The sequence below is a fragment of the Ammodytes marinus genome, assembly GCF_949987685.1.
Source record: "Ammodytes marinus genome assembly, chromosome: 6".
NCBI classification, from domain to species: Eukaryota; Metazoa; Chordata; class Actinopteri; order Uranoscopiformes; family Ammodytidae; genus Ammodytes; species Ammodytes marinus.
Window position 1 is genome coordinate 32,586,558 of NC_137235.1, and position 24,887 is coordinate 32,611,444.

General features: G+C 39.6%; 1 protein-coding gene across 2 annotated transcripts; it reads right to left on the reverse strand.

Moving 5' to 3' along the window:
- Nucleotides 1-1,299: 1,299 nt before the first annotated feature.
- shoc2 (SHOC2 leucine rich repeat scaffold protein) lies at nucleotides 1,300-23,601 on the reverse strand. 2 transcript variants are annotated; one of them, XM_080029118.1, is made up of 9 exons: nucleotides 23,535-23,601; nucleotides 18,482-19,563; nucleotides 14,744-14,881; nucleotides 13,157-13,287; nucleotides 10,884-11,072; nucleotides 9,582-9,704; nucleotides 8,802-8,939; nucleotides 7,610-7,727; nucleotides 1,300-6,162 (listed from the first exon to the last, which is right to left on the reverse strand). In XM_080029118.1, exons 2-9 carry the CDS (start codon nucleotides 19,179-19,181, stop codon nucleotides 5,954-5,956), a joined length of 1,746 nt encoding a protein of 581 aa, XP_079885244.1. In that variant the 5' UTR covers nucleotides 19,182-19,563; nucleotides 23,535-23,601; the 3' UTR covers nucleotides 1,300-5,953. The 2 variants fall into 2 exon arrangements, with proteins under 2 accessions (XP_079885244.1, XP_079885245.1); XM_080029119.1 differs by having other exon boundaries at nucleotides 23,402-23,535.
- Between the last annotated feature and the right edge of the window lie 1,286 nt (nucleotides 23,602-24,887).

Sequence of the window (24,887 nt, forward strand, 5' to 3'; positions counted from 1 at the left end):
GCCTACGTATTTGCTACAGTGTTAATCTATGTGCATTGCCCTGTGTAAATGTATAATTTTATTATTTTATATTAAGTGGCCATACTGTGTATAGGCCTATACTTTTCAGTGGTGTTTTCTATGATGGACTGCATGTGAGGAATGCAAGCTGAGAATTTCACTTTGCAGCTGAACCTGTTTTGATAATCAAGTATTAACTTTCATTTAAAGGAACACTTCACCCATACAGAACAGGCGTTCTATCATTATAAAATTGCTATCATAATACAGTCCCTGACAAAAGTCTTGTCACTTATCAATTTTGTAGAAACAACAGTTTATAAACTGACTTTTAATTAATCCATTGGTTTTAGAAATGGCTCTTATGAAAGATAAAACCCTCCCAAATTATGTTTAATATACTAAAATAAATTTGCTTCATTGAAGAAATATTGATCATTTAATGAACACAGGAAGGTCAGATTTTGGCAAGACAAAGGTTTTGTCGCCTACAGAGAGTAATGTGAACATTTAACAAATAATTTACTTCAAATACAAAAATATGTTGCATAACATCAGTGAATTAAATAGTGGTGCTGTGAGATCCATATTTAATATCTTGTATGACTTCCATGAGCTTGAAGGACTGCATCCATACGGTTTGACAATGATTCATACAATTTATTGATGAAGTCATCAGGAATAGCAAAGAAAGCAGTCTTTCTGTGTTCATTAAATGATCAATATTTCTTCAGTGAAGCAAATTTATTTTAGTTTATTAAACATAATTTGGGAGGGTTTAAGCTTTCATATGAGAATTTTTTTTAAACCAATGGATTAATTAAAAGTCAGTTTATAAACTGTTGTGTCTACAAAATTGATAAGTGACAAGACTTTTGTCCGGGACTGTATAATGAATGAGGTTTTTCTTCCCTCAGCCTTCCCTTGGCCCAGCTTTCCTGTTAATCCTAACCCTACATTTTTACTGGTGTACACTAGTAAAATGTAGGGTTAGACAGTGAGACCATAAAACACTCTTTCTGCCTTTTCTCAGGCTAGGATGAACTGATTTAAAAAATGTTTGCACATTTATACTACATAGGATCCCAGAGTTCAATACACCTTCATATTCACACAGGTGAAGTAGGTCTTTAACAGTAGCCTATAGCAAGCCCGAATGATGAGAGGCAGTTGATACCTAAACTTTTTTGCATCAACTGTTTAAGTTCACTTATGTTGTTGGTGTTTAGTGAAACTGAAATATAATAACACAACACATCATACATTTGTAAATATTCATGGGTTTATTACAGTTAAAAAGGTGTATATACATACAGAACACCACCAAACATGGTATTTTCACTTAATTTGCAAAGTATATCACTCTGCAACTATAGTGGGTTTAAGGGGTAACTGTCTTACAATGGGGCGGCATTGATTAACTTTGTCATTTACAACCAAATCACACAAATCTGTGTATTTATCCTCTTTTTTTCATTTGCCAAGTAATACTTAGTAAAGGTGTATAAGCAAAACAAAACAAGTGCTAAGTAAATCAAACTGTTGTTGAATCCTGGTCCAAATCCATGTTCCTGTTGCCAACACGCGACTTAGTATGTACACAGGTAGAAACACCTGGACTGGACCTTGGTCACTATGGTTAGCAATGAAGACTCAACATAGAGGTAGTCATGTCTGCATCTGCTCGTCCAGTCAAGAGACAAGAGACCAGAAGATTTTGCTTTCAATATCTGATCAATCCTGGACCTTGATCCCTTCACTGCCAATAAAGAAATGAAGAGAGTGATTATCTGTATTTGTTGATGAAATCAAACAGCCTTAAAGGTGTTGCTTTGTGCACATAAGGCAAGTATAACCGTATGGATAATACCAGAGGAGGGGGGTGTATTTGTGTGTGTGGGATTCAGGGTGTTAGGTAAGAGAGAGAGATAGAGAGAGCTGGCGCCTTCTCAATGAAAGGCCATTCCACCAAAATCGACTTGCTTTCATAACAAAAGCATTTCTAGAGTTATCTGCACTCAAGATAATGAACATGCAATCTGAACTACTGTCTTTTTCTCAAAAGGAGCATTTCCCATACCTGTCCAAAACGGCTGTTTCCCCAATATAGATGTGATAAAAGGCCCGTCTTTGTAAATAACAATCTGTTCTTAAGGACCTGCCTGCTTAAATAAAGGTTAAATAAATAAAAAATCTGATGATATTGCAATCTCATGACCCAAATTTGATATTACTTGTGCCAAAAAATAAATAAAAAATAGAATTTTCTTTTGGTAATTTCGGTTGGAAAAGCTTTAGAGAATAAAAAAAGCTACTCAGTTTTGGTGGAATTACCCCTTTAATGCCAAAGACAAGTGAGACGCAAGCTAATCATGAAGCTAATGCACATTCACTTGGTAGCAAAAATGGCATCGTCTCCCATTGCACTCAATTGTCTCTTTTTAAAACTCCCATCACATTACAGATTTTTGTAATACTGAGTCTACCGTAACGTCAGATTACTTTACAGAGCAAAGGGGGAAAATAAGACGGAAAAGAAACTAGACCCAAAGTTTACATTGTAACGACCAGTTGTTTGTCATCAAGTACAGTCAGTGGCCACAGACACAAGGAATAGCCAAAACAAACAGATAAAAAAAGACCATTAAGGCTGCTTGTCAATGTAGATTAAGTAGGATAAGCATTGCCGCACAATGCTTTGACACTCTTTGCAATATACAAAAAGGGTGCATTTTGCAGATACACCAAATAGCCACTAAAATCAAAGTCCTCTATGCAAAAACGCCTTATTCAGACCCAGACAAGTCATGTCAAATAAGTGTTCAACATTATTGTTGTTTTTCCTATACAAAATAACCAGACAAGAAAAGGAGAGAGAGAGAGAGAGAGAAATAAAGAGAAAGAAAGCAAAAGGAGCAAAATACTTTGATTCTGTGCTGCTCTTCATGGCCTAAAATGAATGGACAATAGAAAAAATAAACACCAATTAGTTTGGATTCACCGGGATGCAATACGCAGTTCATCAAAACTTGACCTGCCGAGTGACGTCCTAAACTGAGCGTGGGTGGGTGATCTCTCATCTCCTCCCCAGCAACATTACAACTACATTCCAGGATGTGATAAACGCTCTCCGCTCCACTAGCCCAGCCACCTCCATCAGTCCTCTGCGTCGTCATACACAGGCCATTCTCAGCATCGCAAAAATGGCACATGAAAAAAGTTAAAAACAAAAAAAAGACTGAATGTAAAAAAAAAAATGGGTAACAGCACTCCCGCTGCACACCTAATGCACATCTCACTTTTTGAGTACTCGTTGAAGGCAATTTTTTTACACAATTGTTTTACAGCTAAAAGTATATACACAAAAGAAACTTCCAAAGCTTTTTATAGAAAACCCAGGAATGCAATGCCTCCGGTGTGTTGTCGAGCGTGAACACAGAAAGCCCTTTTTACATTTACATTTTTTTTTGTCTTTTTTGACAGTCTTGTACTGTAACGTGTGTTAAGCTCAAATATGCACCTTGTTGCGTTGTCTCATCGTTGTGTCCAAACGATTTGATCGGTGAGAAAAACCACCGGGGCCTGACGACACATCCATAAAAGCCAGTGGACCTGTCCTTCATCAGGCTTTTAGAGTGAAGTCTGTATCAATGTTGGGAGTGGATGGTTGTCTAGCCCTCTCTCCTGCCCTCTCCGGTTCCCCAATCACCCCTCCGTCTTGTACAGCATATGTTTCAGTCCACAGAAAGCAGCAACAGGGTCCTGCTGGTAAATTACAAGCAGCAGTACCACCACCCAGAGATGGGATGTGGCCTTCTCGACACTCAAGCTTCCCTGAGCAGAAGACCCAACCACAGCCCAGTAAAACACATGATGCTGCTGCGAAAAAGTAGACCCACGAGTTTCAATACAAAACAAGAATCATGATTGAATATAGAGCTGGGATGCAACACATTTCAAATAAAAAATTAAATAAAAGTTTGGTTTGATTACCTTTCGTTGGGATTTTTCAAATGTACAGTCACTAGAAATAATACTAACTGAATACACGTCATCATTCAGAAAAAAGTAAACACTCAAAAGTAAACTGTTTTCAAATAAACAATCCTGAACTGATCTGCAGTCAGCCGTTTTGTCGCTTGCAATGAAGAAAGCAGGATATGGGAATCCTTAAAAGCTCTCATGGCCACAGAGACCCCTTTACAGTTCCAGAGAGCAAGTTTAAGATTGACAGGATAAAACTTCCCCAAATAAACGTACTAGTATAGTCTGAGCATGCTGAGCTCAACATTTTTATATTTAAATTGATACAAATTTACACGATAAACCATTTGTTTAACAGATAAAAATACTTATTCCTGAAAAACAAAATGCCCCCCATTTCAGAGAGGCTACTGTGTGTTCTTTCTTAAAATAGATGATGCCAATGGTTTTCAAAAGTGCATAAGAGCAGCAGCATTGCTGGGACAGTGTGGGACAAAAGAATATATTTAAAATAAAGAAAAAAACTAAATACAAATCTAAATCTAAAGGGAAAGTTTTTCGATCGTGTGACTAAGATTCTTAGGACACCCTGTGAAACAAAGAAGGATATTAACAGAAAAAGGAAGTGTTACCTGTCAATGTTTTATTATCAAATCTTTTTTGAAGCTCTGATACACTCGCCACTTTAGAGCCAGAGGATGTCTTTTTTTAATAGAAATGCTTGATATGTTGGTCAGTGATCAATTGAATGACAGCTATGCAGCCCAACACTGAAGATAATATCAAACAAGTAAACATAACTAAAAATTGCACTCGAGGTTACAACCAGGATTTGTATACATGTATAAAACATTTATCATTTATCCCATCACCTGTCTGACTGTTTTCAATACCTTTCGTCTCAAAAGCAATATAGGCGGGGGTTACAGCACCACCCGATTCGGTGAAAAGTCCAACTTGCTTTTTTTTTAATTTCTTTCCCAAAACATGTATGATTGGCATTTCTCATATGTATACATTACTAGCTTAATGTTTAACCACTACTGCTGCTATTTGATAAAAAGATCTCCCTATTTTACAACTGATATCGCTCAATTTAACACATCAATGCAACAATAACAATACAAAAAGGAAAAAACTAAAAGTAAAAACAGCAGTAATAAAGAAAACTATTGAAATAATTTATAATCTTTGTATTCTCATAGACAATTGTGTTTAGAAATGAACCACTGGATCACTCTAAACATAGGCACAGTTTAAAAAAAGAAAAGAAAAATAAAGGTAAAAAAAAAGAAATATGCAAAAAATATATATATACAAACACGTCATCATTAAACCTTTGTTCTCTGTGGTCAAGAAGTTATTAACCGAAGTTATTCTGAGTGAAGGTGATGTTAAAATATATATGAAATATGAAAATAAAATAAAACAAGATGTCAAAGTTAAAATTACGGCAGCAGCAGTAAAAGGTGAGGACTTTTTTTTAGTTTTTTTTTTTTTGCATACAATTGTATCCTTGCTCACAGAATAGATGCTTGTCAGTACTGTAAATACATTGGCAATGGGAGCAAGGCTTATATGGTTAAAAGACTTGCCACTTTAGCTCACAGTTACTCCATATATAGAACTTTATATATCTTCAGTTTTGGCAGAGAGATGGAAAATCTTTTTCCTCTTGTGTGATGTGGGAAAGGAAGGTGAGCGTGTGGCTTGGGTCCTAAAAAGACCCTGATGAACTCTGGACCAGCACACAAGTTTAGTCCCCAGAGATTGGCCTGGTTTCTGCCCCAGGATGGTGAGAGGAACATTCTCTTCTTGCACACCTTCCCTTGCTTGTATTCGCCCCCCGGACACTGATTCCGGCGAGTGTGTTTTTTCTTGACAGTGTATGATACACGTAATGGGGCGGGGCAAGCGACAGGGTGCAGAGCAGGTAGAGAGGGTTTTAGGGATTGAGCTGCTCCTGGGCTCAGACCATGGCACGGTACGGTCCCTGCATCTTGAGGAACTGGATGATGAAGGAGGGCCCGCCCGCCACTATCTGGGGCGGCAGGTGGCTGAGGGGACAGTTCTCGATGCTCATGATGGACAGCTTGCTGCAGAGGGCCAGCTCAAACGGGAGGCTGTGCAGGTTGGGGTTGTCGTTGAGGTACAGCTCCTCCAAGTTCTCCAGTGTACCTGAAACACGGACATTAGCGTTACAATATGGATTTTTTGTCATCCAAGTGCAATAATTATTTTGATAGAACTAAATTGTGCTGTTATTGATTGATTATAAAATAAAAAGTGTTGAAGACGGTAAATATAAAACAGTCAAATATCTTCATCCATCACAACTGAATTGAATGAATCATGATACCCAGGGGTCAAAGAAACCATTATTATCATGATTGATGATTATTCTTTTTTCTCTTGATTTATGTGGGGGAAAAGCGCATCACAATTTCTAAGATTCCAAGGTGATGATTCCAAATTCCACAAGCCAAAAGTATTCAATGAACTATCATGTAATGACGAAGGTATATTTGTTTACAAAATGACAAATCGATGATCAAGATAAATGTTAATATTAAATGAGTTGGTGACTCATTCTCTTGTTGATTGACTGCTGGTGTCAGCCCTGATGATGCTATGTCACTGTACCCATTATCTGCACCACCCTTGGAGTGGCCCTTTGATTCAAATTCCACAACAAGTATTTTTTGTGGGTGAGTTGTGCAACAAAGGGGCCAACAAATAGAAATGCATTAACGGTCCTGAGGTGATAAAGAGAGTGCCAGGGTCTCTTCCTCAAGACTCTGGTAAGTCGCACATAAACATCAAGAAGCAAATGGAAAGCTATGACTTCATTCTGTTCTGCGTCCAGACTGAATACTATAAATACCACCACCTGCAGCTTCTTCCTCCAGCCATTTTAATCTGTGGCTTATCTCTTAACCTCAGCAGTAACCAGACCAGACATGCTGACCCAATCACTTGGAGGATTGCTCACAGGTGTGACATACTAGGGCCAGTTAAGCTTTGAAATCCTAATGTTTCATATGAGCTTTTAGTCAAGGAAACAATGTTTCACTTTAAAATAAAACATCTACAACTCACTTTAGAGGCCAATTAGATTATCAAAACGTGGCACCAATTTATTACACATTGTTTATAGCACACATTTAAAAAATATTATGGTACATATTAAGGTTATTGAACTCCTGCACTTTACTAAAATACTAATTACATACAGCTCTAGAAATAAATTAAGAGACCACTCCAAATATTCAGTGTCTCTCGTTTTACTATTTATAGGCATATGTTTGAGTAGAATGAACATTTCTACCAAATTCCCCCCAAAGATATTGTCATTAACAACATTTCCATTAAGTAATTTAGAGATGAAGATTTAAGAAAAAATCCAGACCGGTCTCTTTTTTCCATAGCTGTATGTGCATACAAGCATACAATATTCAGGTATTGTGCCATATAGGGAAACTTTGGCTAGAACTAATTCACTTTTATATTGTCGCTACAAAATACTGGAATTTCTATAATTGTTCAACTCTGCTTGTGTAAAGTTAACTTTTTTTTTTATTATGTAGCTAATGTGAGTAGTTGGGGGTTTGAGGTGAATACTTACCAATCTCCTCTGGAAGGTGTTGCAACAGGTTCTCCCCCAAACCGAGATGAGTCAGGTTGGTGAGGTGGCCGATGCCTCTGGGTAACGTAGTCAGCTGATTATTCGTCAACACCAATTTCTAATAAAGAGTGTAAGAAAATAAGGATGTTATTATGTGCTCTGAGTGCTCTGAGCATCCTCAGGCAAAACATCTATGAGGTTGGGAGGCAGTTCACATCAAAACAGCAGCTATGGGAGGCTATTCTGGCATCCTGCAAAGATATTCAAGCAGAAACTCTCCAAAAACTCACAAGTTCAATGGATGCAAGAATTGTGAAGGTGATATCAAAGAAGGGGTCCTATGTTAACATGTAACTTGGCCTGTTAAGATGTTTTTGATTGAAATAGCTTTTGATTTCACTAAATATGACCTCCACATTCTGCAAATTTTGTAAAATTTCTTTACAACCTATAAAATGTTTTGAAACTCTGTTGTGCATGATAATTTGGAACGGTGCATTTTGAGTTTTTTATTTTTGAAAAAAATACCGTTATCATTTGGAGGTTTGTTCAATAAAAAAATATAATTTGCATAATAATTTGGAATGCACTGTAGTAGGGAAGTATGGGGATTGGAACACAGGGATACTGTCAAAATAAAAAGATCCCTCTGGTTGGTAATACTAGCAAACCTCTCATCACCCAGTTCTATCAGCACTATTGTACATTCCTCACAGGGAGCATCTGTGGATGATTATCTAATGGGTGGACAGCATGTTCCAGTTCAATCATTTGTATAAAACATAGAGGATTAGGCTCTCAATTGTTCCATCAGTTTGTGTAACTTTTCAACCCACTAGCATTGGTGTATCGCTTAACTTGTCCATACTTTTTATTTCTTTAATTTATTTCTTCTTTCATTCCTGATTCCTGTTATAAGAGAAACATTTATTAATTTACACATTAAAAGCATGCAACGCCATCTGCTGCAGTGTCTTTTCTGACTACGAGAAATGTGTATTTATTTTGCAAACCCACCTACCATGTTCTGAAAATGTGCTTTTACAAGTCAAAAGAGCCAGCCAAGAATGAGGCAGCGAGTAGATAATAGTAACATTATGGAACGTGGCCCGGGATCTCAAATAGTTGTCGTTTCCCATAGCAACTGGCACAAACCACATAATGGACAGAACTGAATTTACAGAAAACATACCTGCAAATCTTTAAGATAAGCAATTTCATTAGGTAGCGATTCCAACTTGTTTTCCTCCAAGTCGAGCTCCCGCAGCTTTCTCAAATTCCCAATACCATGTGGTAACTTCTTGAGAAGATTATTGGACAATATTAAAACCTGTTAAAAGAATGAAGGTGATGTGACAATGAGTGAGAATCTATCGTGACAAGCAATAAATCAATAACTATTGACATCTGATTATCCACTGTGTTTTTCAAATGATCACAAGTAAATGGATGAGGAAACTTCACACAGCACAGTGCATCAACTGTGCTTCACTATACGTTTGAGGAAATAGGTATATGTGTAGAAGTTGTGTGATTTTACCAAAAGCCAAAAGTCATTGCCATGAGTAGGTGTTGCTAAACAAAGCTCTACATCGTTAGCCTTATATCATAACTGCCTAAATCATATTTACTCTACTTTTTTTCTCATCTACTCTACATCTACTTTTCGTTAGCCTAATAGCATAATTGCCTAAGTCATATTTTAAGGGTTAGAGAGTAGGGTAAAGTAGATGTAGAGTAGAGTAAAAGTTGTTTAGAGTAAATATGATTTAGGCAATTATGCTATGAGGCTAACGACATGTTTATTACAATCCATTATCCTCAAGGATGTCTCAATTCAAGATAAGAATTGCAATGTTTGGACATAATGACTCCAACTCGTAATCACTGGTTGCACCAACATATAGAATTGATGTGAGACCTTCTACTTGTTTTCTAGTCTTCCTGCACTGGAATGCAATGCCAGACTCACCTCCAGGGATACCAGACCACAGACGTCTTCTGGGATCTTTGTCAGCTGATTGGTGGCCAGGTTAAGCTCCACCATGCTGGTCCATGTGCCAAAGTCCAACGGCAGAGAAGTTAACTGGTTGTCCTGAAGAAGACATGGAACACCTTTATTATTAACACAAGGACAGTGCTGTTCAAAAGGCTGTGTAGACCAGGGAAATGTTCCGGGATACATTGTTTTTTAAACTACATAGAGTATGGACATACACCAAGTAACAAGTTATGGGTTTTAAAAGCATGTTTGTACATGTCTGGCTTAAGGCCAACCTGAATTTCAACACTGGAGATAAATAAGAGCATTTCTCCAAGGCAGTTCTACAGTGCAAATGGGCACACCTGGCGTTCTACAGTGCAAATGGGCACACCTGGCGTAACACACATATACACATTCTTCTTCTTCTTGTGAGGACCCTCATTGACATAATGCGTTTCCAACCGTGCCCCTTGCCTTAACCATCACAACTGAGTAAAGCTATTTCTAATGACCTGGGAGTGAATGCCCATTGTACACATTCACACTACAGGCAAAAAATGTTTTGGCCAGGGTGAAAGTGGCTCAACATTCCTAACACCTTTTGGCCAAACACTCTTCAGTGGAGACCACAGTTTAGCACAACACATATGTTAACGTATACAGTCGCCTTTGGCCACTTATGATTGGTGAGCATGACTGTCACACAAGGAAACCTTGGGGCAGACAGGCTGTATAATGTAGATCATAAAATCACAGCCTCTCAAAGTGGCTAATCACGTTGTGTCAAATTGTGATTTGAAATCAACTGATGGTTCAGCTCTGCCGATGTCAAAAACTTAAATTGGCCCCGACAAAGCACAATTTACAACACATACACACACACCTGAATGGTTTTAGTTTTTGACACAGTATAACTCATGTCCCCACAGGTCTATTTACTGAAGATATTTTGACAGTCACAGCAGGAAAGCAGTGAGTGAAAATTTTAAAAAGTAACTTTTTTAGGTTCCAGGTATCGTTCATGCTGTCTTAATGTCTCAGGCGGACAGGGACACTTGAATAGCACCGTCTTTTATGTAATCAGATACACCTGTGGCTTTCTATCTATGAATCTGCTGCGGATTTAATTGTCGGAATTACACCGAAGTCGACAGTCATCAAATATATGGTGTAGAGCAGATAAAACCAAGAATGCGATCCTTTCTACGATATTAAGAAGTTTTTTAAGCTGTAGAAATGAGTGAGAATGTATATTACATGTTTCACAGACAATCTTGCATATACAAATACCTTCATGTTAAGCTTGCTTAACACTTTGGCCCTGGAGAAGATACCAAAGGGGATCTTGTTAATGCGGTTGTGCTCCATGTTGAGGGAGTAGATGGTGGAGAACTGGGATGGTCCACCCACAGGATACGACTGGAAGCAGTTCCTTGCCAGTGTTAGACTGGTCAGGTTGACCAAACTGGACAGTAGGCCCTGGTCAAGCACATAGATAAGAGGCATGGCAGGAACAATGTGATCAGCGGCCTCCTTTAGAAACGTGGCGTATGCACAGAACACAGCCATACAACTTTTTTGGGGGGATTTCTAAAAAAAAAATTTGGCAGGAGATTGTGCGGCCCCTCCAAAGACACTCTGATCCAGGCGTATGAAGCGTACATAAAAACTGTGTTTGTGTAATATTAATCCAAATATTACATGTCCTGTACAGTGTTTCCCCCAGAAAATGTCTTAGTCAAGGTGGTCACTGCCCCGGGTCATGGGAGGCGCGGCGCAAATTTTGGGGGTATTTTGCTCAAAGATGCCAATGCGCAGTAAAGAAATAAACAACTGTTAATTTGAATACAAAAATACAACAGACACTGACTTTACAGTTGTGCAATTTTGTTTGCTATGTGCAGGTACAAATGATGTGCAAACATGCAGACAGTACAAAGCACAATTAAAGAAAACCTATACTGTTTTGGTGCAATACTTACAGGCACACTAAATACAAATACTGTAATACCGGAGCATACTCTTAACATGTGTATGCACATCAAAGTGCTCATTTCCTTTTTGGATGGGGGCTGTTGTGCGATTATTGTGGACAATAGGCCTACTGTGATGCGCCTATAATTCAGTAATGGTTATTTTGAGCCTACTTGCTTGATTTATTTTTAAATACAGAGGTTATAGGTCATTTTGGAACATGTATTTCCCAATTTAAAACATAAAAATGAAGCAGCATTGAAAATTCAGAAAATATATCTTCTTGGCCTACACTAGCATGCTGTTTGAAAAATAACTCAATAGTTGAAATAATAAATACAAAGTGTTTTCCCCTTAAAATGACTACATGCATTTCAAAGACAGTAACAGTGTGGCACTTCTGTAAACACTTACTGAAAGGTGCCTGGGCCATCACTCTCATGCATTCTTCAAACTTTTTTCTGCCCCGTCTGACCTGATGGATAGGTTGTGTTGCCACGGTGATGTGGAGTCTTAAACTGTTCTAGCTTAGCAGAGCACTTCTTTCTGTTCAGCTAAATATCCCCATAGAACTGCACTACGTTTATTATCGCCACCAGTTAAATGTCGGTTTGCTTCTGCTCGTTTAATTCTCCCAGGTACATGCCGTAGTCGCGCGCGGTACGGTTGCGCGCGCAAAGCCGCAGACACAGAGCAGCTGATAGAGAAACGCTTGGAGACACATGCATTTTACCGCAAATCGCGGCCTTTCGCGCAGTTATGACCATGCACAAGCACACTTCGCGCTTGCTAGTACATTAATTGTGCAATACTAAAAAATAAAATAAATAAATAATTTAATTTTAATTAATTTTTTTGGGTGGTTGGTAGGGGTGTAACGATACACATATTTGTACCGTACCGTGACGGTACAGGCACATATTTGGTGTTACAGAGGTGGACCGCGGTCCGTTTGTGGCGTAGCCTACATAGCGTTAATATTATAGCGAATGTACAGGCTTGTTTTGCGGTGTGGAACTTAAAACTTGTCGTCGGAGTTCCCCCCGGACCATTTAGCCTCCGGCTAGCTCGCACGTGCGCAGTAGCAGCCAGCGATTTAGAGTCTGTTACTACATTAAGACTACATTTCTCTCCGCGACAGGAACTTTGATTTTACACTGTCACAATTTAAATCAAGTTTTCAATGTTTCGGTCTGTCCGCATTGGCAAAGATCACCATCATGCATTCAGGAGTAGAACACAAGAATAAACTGTAGGTGCATTCGCTCTATGCAAGTATGAAATCTATAGCACTGGTACAGAAGACTCAAGGTTTTGAAAATATGTAGTTTTTGTATGAAGCAGTGATCATAAAAGTAATTGAATTTAGACTGCATCTGAAGGGGGGTTGCTTTAGGTGTAGTGGTTAGAGCGTCCCCCTCATGAGACTGCATGTCATTCCCCTCTCTGCCCCATTTCATCCCTGTCTCTCTGCACTATAAATAAAGCATTTAAAATGCCCCCAAAAGACTGCAACTGATTATTATCACCATTATTTTGTCTTATAGAGCAATTATATTTTAAATTATATTCTATTGATGACTACTTACCTCGGGCAACACTGAAATGTTGTTGTTTTCAAGGTTTAGCTCCTCCAGTTCTCGACATTTGGCTAATGATCGGGGGATGGCTGACAATCTGTTGTATCTCAGACCTAAGCGATTTATGCTTGCCAGATTTCCTACAACAACAACAAAAGAAAAAACATATCTCAGTAAAATAGTTTTTTAGGTTTACAAACAGCAGATCTAGTTGGAATCACCGACTGCTAGGGGAGAGTGGCCCGAGTTGTGACGGTGGGGAAGTTGTGCCACCCCTTGTTTCTAGAAAACCGTGGAAGAAATTGGAAATGTGACCACATATTTAAGAAGAGACATCCATTTAACTCATCCTATAAAGAAGGGAGAAACATTGAATAAGATATAAGCACATTTAAGCTAAAAAAACAGTTTTTTGCCTTTCAAAGTAAAATTTCCATGATCAAGGTTTTTTGATTTGTGTCTGAACAATTATAGAAACGTTTGAAAACATTTGACACATGTTTTAGTGCTTTAGTGTGCTACACTTTGAGTCTATACAGTTAGCACGATGTCAGCCCTAAACTGCTGCATCATGCTAATTATCCAAAATTCTGGGGTTGGGGTGATTTGTGTCATAGGGCCTGGGGTGAGTTATAAGTAAGTAAGTAAAATGTATATAGAAAAGCACATTTATAACAGTTTGCACTGTCCAAAGTGCTGTACATAGTGCATTCAGTAGGTAAAACACGAAGGTAAAATAACAATAACCAAAATAAAAGACATAAAGCCCAGACATCCACATATAAACAAAGATAGTAGTGCAGAGGTAAGATAGTTAATGGGGAGGAAAAACCAGGGTGTACGGATGTTTTTTTTTAGCCTTGATTTAAAGGCAGAAATGGAGGGGGAATCGCATATGCCAGGTGGCAGTTGGTTCTACAAGGGCAGAGCAGCTAGTGCAAAGTAAAATTTCTGAGAGTTGTGCCATTGGCATGGCTGTATACGCTGGTCACCAAAAGAAAGTGATTATCTACAGTAGCTCAGAAGAGACTGACATCTCCATTCCACTTAACGACACCACTGAGGAGAGTTCAGATGGCCAGAAAGATGATGATGGTGACTTTGTCATTGTGAGCTTTGCAGGTAAAACCATTAGATCTGCTAGGCCTTGGTTAAGAAAATTGTCCTTTAATCTTTGTAAAATATTGACTTTAAATAAACCTTAAATAAGTGATTGTCTAATGGATTTGTCTTGCATTACAGTTTATGAGATAAATGGCACAATTTACCCCATGGTATTCTCGCCAACGGCACAACTTACACCACACCGGGGGCAAGTTGTGCCACAAGACACCTTTTTTTTCCGAAAGCTATATTTCTTCAACAGTTTATTCCAGATCCAAAGTTTTTATTGCCAGGGATGCACAACACCCTGAAATATATGTACATATTTGAGTTGGAGACTTTACTGTCAAGGCCTCACTTTATAGTCACTTTGAGTAAAAAATGGCACATCTCACCCCACTCTCCCCTATAATAAAAACAAAAAAACATATTGTATTATAACAAGGCCACAATTATTTTGCTTTCGAAAATCAGAAGAATACTTTATATTACCTATAGTCTCCGGGAGGTCCAAGAGCTCATTGTGCTGCAAGTCGAGGTTGGTTATCTGTGTGCAATTCCCAATCTCCTTCGGTAGGTGTTCCAACTGGTTATGTGCCACATCCAGAGTTATGAGGTTGCATAGCTCCCCTGCAGAAAGAGGCACATTCAGATGACAAGTCTTTCAGTCACTCACCGTCTGCCCCACTGAGGACATCCACTCATTTATCTTATTTACAAAATAAAAATGGCATTGGTCTCTTCATTGGAAAATGGCACCGGAAATTAGCAACAGCGAATAAATACTGTGATGCTGTACAGTAGAGAAGTGTATATGTGGTAGCACCTGTCCCTATCAAATAAACTTGAAACTAAATTTAAATCTTGCACAAGATATAACAGACAGTTTTATTCGTCGCTTTAATATTATTTATAATAATAATAATAATAATAATAATAATAATAATAATAATTAGGGCTGGGCGATATGACGATATCATATCGTGGACGATATGAAAGTGTCTTCTGGGAGAGATTTGGCCATACCGTTTATACCGCGGAGAAAAAAAGTTCATGTGGCGGGAGCATAGATAGCGGGAGGCAGCCGTCCCTCCGAATTGCTACAGTTACACCGCCACGCCACACGGGGGCTCTGCAGCAGAGTTCTGGGCTGCAATACAGCTTCTCTACCCTCAACAGAAGAAGCCTCATCTGTTGCTCTAGCTGTCTAGCTCCGGTGCGCCATCACTACAGTTAACAAACCAACTCCGTGTCACAGTGGCAGAGCAGCTGGTATTAACGGTCAAAAATGTAATCGGGCTTGCTGCTTCAGCGTGCTGTTGCCGTGACGCAGAGTTGGCTTGTTTTAAGCCGCAAACTACATGGGTTAGCTCTCGTGAGCTAGCTGGCTAATAATGACATCTTTAGCCTACTCGGGGCTTCACCCCCGTGCTGTTATTGTTGGAGACAGCCAGCAAGGCTGGTTTTATGTAGCTTTAAAACATGTCAAACTTGAAAATTAGTGCTGTCAAACGATTAAAATATTTAATCGCGATTAATCGCGATTAAAATATTTAATCGCGATTAATCACATTAATGTCATAGTTAACTCGCGATTAATCGCACATTTTTATCTAGTCTAGCCTTAGGGCGCACTCACACTAGTGCCGTTTGCCTGTTCCGTGCTCAGCACGATTCAGCACGATTCCCCCCCCTCCCCACTCCCCCCGCAGGCCCGTGCTCACACTGCTCGTGGCCTGGGCATACTTGCACCGTGCGCGTTTAGGATTTGGAGCGTAGTCTACTTGTAGGCTACGACTGTTTGTGAATATTTTCATCCGGCCAAATTTGCATCAAATATTCCACTTCCACATTAGAGCAACGAGAATCCTTAAGCTATTGTTTTTTTTAATGTAGCCTTGACGTAATAGGTCGCGGTGGACAGTCTCATATTTGTGCAGCACGCTGTTTATTATTAATATAACGGCCCGTCATCAGACCATACGTACCGGATGGTTTTATACACATCGATCGCTCCATCAAATCCAAGTCAGAACTTTTTGTATGGGCAGAGATCGTTTTTTTAAGTGTCTTTATAAAGTTTCTTGTTAAACCTTAGCGTAGGCTACTGTTTCCTTATCACCGGGCCGCGGTGTGTTGTTTTGGGTGCGTCTCCACCGCCATGCGTAAATGCAGTTATGACAGCTGACGGGAGGAAAAAGAAAAAAAAATCATCTGACGAACGTGAGTAAACACGAAAACATTTTTGCTTTGCTTTCTGAGCCGACCTAATTAGCTCTCTCCCTCTTTTATTAGCCCACACCTAGGCTTACACACACGTCAATTCTCACACATTATAGCTACAAGTCCAAGTGGTGGGCAATTCTGGTGCCGACTAGTAAGGCAGCGGACGTTAACGGACAATGCATCCTTAATAAATTCACGTCAGGAACGCCGCCTGTGCGCTTGCTTGTGCGCGTGTCATCTCATTAGCATCTGTACTTTGGAGAGGTGTGCCGTGGCCAAGGGGCTGTTCCGTGCTGGAATACAGTTGGCGTGGTCACACTAGCCAAACGTTCTAGACTTTAGTATGCTAATGAGCTTTGGCACGGGGCCGCGGCCCTAGTGTGAGTGGGCCCTAAATGTCCCTTGATTTCTTTTTGTCCCATTATTTTTTCTCATTGTAATGCTCTTTTCACACCCATTCTCTACACCCTTGTAATTCAGTGTATTTCTTCTAAAATATCATAATTTCCAATTCAGTGCAAATAGACAACAATGTAGATCCCCCCCCCCCCCCTAGAACAGCATACACAAACATAATTGGAACTTCCTTTTTTATTTAAAAACCAAACCATAAAACAACATAGGCTATAGCCTATATAAAACAAATTAGTATTAAGGTGGTTGCTGCCTAAATGTTTTGGGAGTCGTTCATCCACGACTTATTTCAGACTGTTTGTGGAGTGGACACACCATACACTTGTGTGCTGGTGGTTGGTTGGTATGCCGCTGCTGCAGCCGAGGCTTAAGTCACCCTTGATAGCGAAAATTAAAGTGAAAATGAATGACTGTCGGCTGCCACTAACGTTCATGGAGGGTGGGGGCGCAGGGTTATAAGTAGGACTTTTGCAAATGATAAGCTTTCTTTTCTGTTCTTTTTCCGCGTAGTCCCAGAGTCACACACGGAAGACTAGTGAAGGTCGCGCGGCTGAGCTAGGAAGTGCTAGGTTCCGGTTTCTGCTTCAAAATAAAAGTCAAAATTTACTTTTTTTTTTTTTTTGCCAGTTAAATGATTTTAATGTGAAGTTACGCTGTAGGACATGTTTCGGTTGACTTAACAGTAACTTAATGGCGAGCCATATGAATAGTTTGTGGTGTTTCAGTTGTTCTAACATTACTAGTTGATTCAACAGCTTGTGAAAAAACCACAACATTTGCTAGGCCATGAAGAGCGTTAATCGCACGATAAAAAAATTGACGCTGTTAAAATGGGTTTGCGTTAACGCCGTTAATAATGCGTTAAACTGACAGCACTATTGAAAATTTTATTTGTGTTGAAGCTGGTATTACCAGACATTTACCAGACTTTTGCTCATTAGTTAATTTTGACATCTTTTTTTAAATGAAGATGAGCAAATACTGCAGGAAAATTCAAGTCTTTCATTATTTTGAAATAGGCTACAATCAATTGGAAAATGTAGGCTATTTGGTTGATGCTGTCATTTTTATTTTGCACTGACTGACTAAAGCCAGACTGGTGTGGTATTTTGCACAATTGTTTTTCTTTTGTAAGTTCCAAGCAAAAGATGAAATAATCTTATGTGATTGAAGTTCAGTACGGTTATTGTAATCCATTGAATTTAAAGGAAAAATACTATACCGTGATATATATCCATATCGTGATATAAAATTACCTATATCGTGATATAAGATTTGGTCCATATCGCCCAGCCCTAATAATAATATTATTAATGTGATTTTGAACAGCAAGATATGTGTTACTGGTGGATTTAAGGAAACGTGTGTGTCAATGGCAACGAATACTATGGCCGAGCTTAGAATGAGAATGTTGTACTGTACAGAGCAAGTAAGTACATAACATCATGAGCACAAATTGAGTCCGGATGGAAATTAAGATAACACTACAAACCAAACGGTAGCAAAATCCCGTGCCTAAAAACGTTGGCTTCTTGTCTAGCCTAAATTTGAAGGGATCTTTCTTGTCTTTACACAAAAGGTTCTGCTCACCTATCTCTGCGGGCAGCTGTTTAATCTTGTTCTCGCGGATGCTGAGCATGGTGAGCTCGGACAGGTTTCGGATGTCCCTCTCCACTGCGGTGACGCGGTTGAAGCGCAGGTACAGTGTTCTCAGAGACGTCAGCCGGTAGACCACGGCCGGGATCTCTCTCAGCTTGTTGTGCCGGAGGTCGAGCATCCGAAGCTTCTTGAGGGAGTCCAGGGAGTCGGGCAAACTGGTCAGGGAGTTCTCGCTGAGGGCCAGAGTGACCAGGCCCGACAGGCAACCCAGCTCGGCCGGCAGACTCTGCAGCTTGTTGCTGTATAAGTAGAGTTCGGCCAGCTGCGTCAACTCCTTGATGGAGGTGGGCAGTATGTGGATGGAGCGCTTGGATAGGTCCAGTCTCATGGAGTTCTCTTCCCGGCACTTGTTGAGCTCTTTGATCACCTCTGCGTTGCTGGACTTCTTGCGCGTACCTGCTGCCGGGTTAGGCCGCTTTATCGTATTGTCAACGGAGAAGGCGACCCCGGGTGTGGAGCTGCTGGTGTCCTTCTTTCCTTCTTTGGCATCCTTCCCTTTGGTCTTGGTTTCTTTGCCATCCTTCACTAAGCCGGCGAGAGCCTTGGCCTCCTTTTCCCTTTCTTTCCCCACCGGACCACCTTTGGGGTCCTTTTCTTTCGAATCTTTTTCTTTGCCTAAAGTACTACTCATGTCGACGTTATCGGGCCTCCTGCAGAGTTGCTCATGGGAGTCTCTCTTGTCCGGTTACTTATTTGGGGAAAAAAGGGACGCAGACAGCCAAGGAGGCTTTTAAAGAAAACATCCCTGTGCAGACCCACACATTTATGATTATCCTTCAAAATAAAGGCCTAGTGATCCAAAGGTTGTTTTGGATACTTTTTGTTGATACTTCGTTCCTTTGTTAAAATGCAATGGGAGAAAAAATCCTTTGAAGTCGCTGGATTCTGGCACTCATGGGCCACATGCTTAAGTGTTTGAACTGCATACAATCCAATCCAATCCAGGACCCTCGGATGTTAATTCTTTCAGGCTGCAAAGGTCATCAAGGTTTTTTTAATCCCTCAAAGAATGACTGTGGGTGGAAAAGAAAAAAGAATTAGACATTTAAAATTTTATTTTGAATTTCAGCAGTGAAATGGTCTGCTTGAGTGGTCTCAGCATTTGTCATGTGTGTTTATAATTTCGGGCAATTATGAAAATAAATTCCTCATCCATTTTGTTTTTTTTGTCAATTTACAGGGCGACATGAACTGAAATAAAATTTACTTTATTATTTTTATATTATTATTGTGATGAATGATGAAGAAATTGCAAATAAAGTTCCTTAACCTTTTGTATTGCAGAATTATTTATGTTTTCCTACAATGCCTGTCAAACTCTGAACAAGAATCAAAATCAAAATTGAATACATTTGAGATTTGATACAAATTAGTCAACTGCACTAACATTTTTTACAGTGTGCCCATCTTAAGCTTCATGCAATAGATCTGATCTTTGCCTGTGTGTCCTTGTTTAACTGTGGCATCTATACTGCAACTGCATGGATTTGACACTGACAAAAATGTTGAGTGACTAAAGTGACTTCATAACAAAGGACGTCACATGCTTGTCAGGACAACATCTTAATGGAACAGTATTGGCTCCATTGAGCCCAATCCTTTACATTTGCTCTCTAGGCAGGCAGTGTTAAAATCTCACCACATGGCTCTTTGTAAAAAAAACTCTTATAGCAATGACCAAGACAGAGACAGTGGCACCAAGTTGTTTCAAATAATAGAACCTGGTGAACCGTGGCAGCGATGGATGAATGCACTGAGATTGTTCCTCTTTTTCTGTGTATTTAAGCAGGATATCACTGGTGAACCACCCGTCCAAACAACTGCTCTGAGTTTAAAACTTTTGCTTATAAGAAAGAGATCCTGTTCGAGGCAAGCCTCCTTACAGAAAATACACACTGACACTTTCCTCTCCACAAATATTATTGATAATATAACACTTAATATAACATTGACTTATATTTATTTAAATAAACTCATCAATCATTAAAGGCAATTTCAAGGTTGTCTACTGTGGGCAAATAAGTATACAAATACAACAGAAATGGAGCCTTTTAGACCTTGACAATATTCTTCCTTTTGCATGGGGGAAAAAAAACTACACTTACTACAGGTTTGGTGGGTTGTCAGTGGTACCATGACATATGTGGTATTGAGTGTGCTGTGCCAGCCCAAGCAAATCTGTTGAATGCACTAAGCAGAACCTCACACCAACTTACTCCTACTAAACAAACATGGCCCAGCGGGTGTTGACATTTCTGCAAGCCTACAGCCCCACCTAAACATGCATTCAGCAATTTGCCTCCCCCCCATTTTTTGCCATCCCATATAAAGTCTGTAACGCAACCATCACGTTGAATATTTACGTCTCCAAGGGATCTAGACAAGAAACACAGCCTTATGGATCTTAACAAGACAAAACTGAGCCAACATGTCTCTGGCACCTTTCTCTGTTTAGTCTCTGTTGCTGTTCTAACTGTGGGACTGTGGAAAGCTGTTCTAACTGTGGGACTGTGGAAAGCTCTCCTGCACTAGAACAAGCTTAGCTGTGGCAAAAAAAGAGAGGCAGGTTTGGCCCAGGATCAGAGCTAAGTGAAAAGGTTAGGACTGCTGTGAGTAATCTTTAGAAAGTGCCTTCAAAAGCATGAAGCCCTCACAACAACAGGTCATATGACCTTTTGGGTAAAAGAAATATTGGGTCAATAGCAGTCCCCCTTCCATGATAGAATGCTTGACAGCATGTTCTGTGAATAAAAAGGGTATCCCACTATCTATCCACTTATCTTTCAGGCCATCATCAATAAGGGGATCAACTTCAAACACTGGCCATAATGTGAATACCTGCGTCAAAATAATTATTATGATCAAATGAGAATAGCCAGGACAGCCCAATCGCTGGGGCCATCTAAACCAAACTGTGCAAGCCACTTCCTTTTATGGTTGTGCTCTTTATGTCTCTGCCCTGGTGGTACATCCTTCTATTTCTTACAAACCGCTTGCAAACCTTGTATGTGTAGACTAGAATCACTATTTTTTAAAGATTGACATTGTATTGCTCAAACCCAAAAAAGACTGAATGTGACCAAAAGAAAAGTTCAGCCATTTTTGTCTTTGTTAGTAGGTGGCCTAACAACTAGATATGTTTTGATAAAGACTGCACTTTTGAAAGGGAACTCTAAAATCTCTAAATCTGTTGACAGCCTTTATGTCAGCCTCCACACAGTCTTCCAGGTGTTGGGATCATGCCATTCAAAAATGCCCTTTGGATCATTGGATAATGTTTATTAAAGAGGCAAATGATCACGCAATGACAAAACACGCAAGCATTTTTGTGAGTGCCATTAAATTTGGGCTATACTCATTTAGTGAATGCAAATATGAGGCTCAACTCGTATTCAGCTTCAGAGAAAAAGCTAATGTGTGTCCATCAATACTAACACAATGCCACCATAAAGTGCTACTACACACTGCATGGCTCTTGCAACCCACAGAGACTAATGAAGTTTCCATTAAGGATATCTTGGTCCAATCTGATAATGCCAGTACATTCAGCCTTTAGCAGAACAATCTACTGTTATTGGGCTTTTGTTTGTCCTTTACGGTGACTTTTAGATCAAATCAGAAATGCATCATACATTGGCCAATTAGACGATACAATAACATACTTGAGTAAAGCAAATGTAACAGAATAAGATTGAGGTTATATTTAAAATACAGCTCTTGTGTTTTTACCTGACTGTATGCCACTACTCAAGTACAAACATTTACAAACCAGGAATAACCTGGCAGGTCAGTTTAAATGATTATCCTTGTATTATTGGATCGGATAGAAAAACAGAGGTGAGGTGCCATCATCAGACAGCTACAACACAGCTCTCCACAGGACGCAGCTAGCTCAATGGCTACGTGTGCCAAAGACAAATCCTTGGAAACAGATTAACGACCAAGCGGTGCCAGGTCAGGAAGTCATGACGCCTTTCGAGATTAATTAATTTACATAATATTAACACCTAAGGTAATGTACCAGAGTTGGTGCCTTCCTCAAAGGTGTGACAATAATACCCTGACAAAGACAGTTATATTGCTACACGTTACGTTGTGACCATTAACCCAACATCAACTCGCTAGCTTAACCAACTAACTCACGTAACGTTAGGTTAGGCTGCAAATAATTTAAGATGGTTTATACACCAGGAAGAAAATATCTACAATACATATCTCTAGCGACCAATCCTAAAACAATATTTTAAATAAATACACTGGATTAACCAACTAAAACCACTGACAACAAGGCAGGAAATAAAACAGCTAAGCTAAACGTCAACAGCACAGCAGACGTCAGTAAAGCCTCAGTGCTAACCTGCTAACGTCAGCTAGCGGGCAGGTTAGCCCATCAGCTAACAGTGTTTTAGAGAGCGATCCTCCCGAGTCAAACGAGGAAAGAGTAACAGCACGGCCAATATGAAATAATAAAATAAACACCTACTGCCACGGCGAATATAATGTGGTGGTAATGTCGGCATATGTGTTCACATCCAACCACAAGTTTCACTTCAAGCATTGCCAACTGTGTAGGCCCGAGCCGAGCGGACCGACCAGTACTCGGTGAGGTGGACCGAAAGGGGAAACCTCTGCTGCAGCTGAGCGGGCAGCAGACACCCGGGAAGAACCGCCGGGGAGAGACAGCCGGTGTCCCAGCAAAGCGGCCACTTAAAGCACACAAGGTGCGGACTATGTGTTAACAGAGCAACTTACTGCCGTTCTCGTGTTGAAAATAAGCGAAGGAAAAAAAGAAAACACTCTGAAAAACAGCGGCCATTCCGAAGCTGAACAAAAGAGTGCGTCCGTACTCACCACCGCAAAATGACACTTTGGCGTTACACACGCCGTAACTAGAAGAGTACGGTCGGTTTGTCTCTGGAGTGATGCCTAACCGTGCCGTGGAGATAAAACGTCTACTGTTAACTTGATAATATAACTGTTTTACCTCAGAGGTGTGACTCGGCCATCCTTGCTGCTTCCTCCTCTTTTCCTACACTGCTACTTCGCTCCCCTCCCTCCCCTGCCACCAAACTGCGTCATTCGCACGCCTCACCAATGTTATCACGAGACTTTGAAATACAATCAAATATTCCTGGATACATTTACATCATGATTTACATATGTTGCACACGCTTCTTTTTTTCAGTTTAGGATTGCACAAATAATAATTATTATTATTATATAGGCCTACATTTATAATAATAACAATGGTAATAAATACATTGTTATTATATTCTATTACAACAAAGGTGTGTAACCCATGTTTAATAGTTGTACTTCCCCTCCATCATTGGCAAATCCAATATGTAATGTGTGAATATTCAAACATTCAAAAGTCTCCTATAACCCTGAAAATATGTGTGATCTGTCAATTTGACCCCAGTCAAAATCGCCCAATTCGGCCTATGCCGTTTTAATGTAGGCCTACTAATTTACTGGGGTTTGCCATGGATCCTAGTCTAAAGTCTCACACAACAGGGGGGTTAGGGGAACTCTGTCAGTCATTTTAAAGGAGACAAACACAAATCAGCAGACGGTACTACGATGTTTGCTCCTCCTGTCAGAGGTCAGTATGAACTGAGCATAGCATGGACCATCTCTACACCATTCATTTTACATAATGAACGAATTGGAAGTCTTTATTTGATTTAGACATTTTTGACATTTAGACATTTTAGAAGTATGAACGATGGAGGGTTAATTATTTTTCTATATTAGGGTCAAAATGACTCTGGGTGATCTCAACTTATAAATATGATATAATATGCAATCAATTTTTACTTAAATAACGTAAAAGTAAATGAAACCAGATTAAAACAAGGGTAAAAAAAACTCAAATGTGGATTGTAGGCTACTAGCTATTTGCATTAAAGTGTATATAAATCAAATACAATAGGCAACTTAAATGTTACCTGAAATAAACTTTTTTTTTTTCAACTCAGATTACATTAATTAGCCTACATAGCCTTTAGGTAATAAGGTTTTGTGAAGAAAAAGTTAAAAGTTTGTAATGATGGTTGATTTCTTCACTACTTTATGCCTAGGGTCACCAGGGACCCCGTCGGTAGTCCATGTATGTATAGGTTGGTAGGAGGAGGGTTCAACTCAGATTTAACACTATAGGCACAGATAGAGAAACATTCCTCCTCCAGCAGATAAATGTGAAAAGAGCATTCCACTGTCAAACTCTGCACAGGCCTACATCATTCTGCTCAGTAAGATCGCTTTTTTGCGAACTGGGCTTTAGAGAAGTATTAAAAAAAATTGAGTTAGGAGGACTTGAAATAAAAGTGCATTA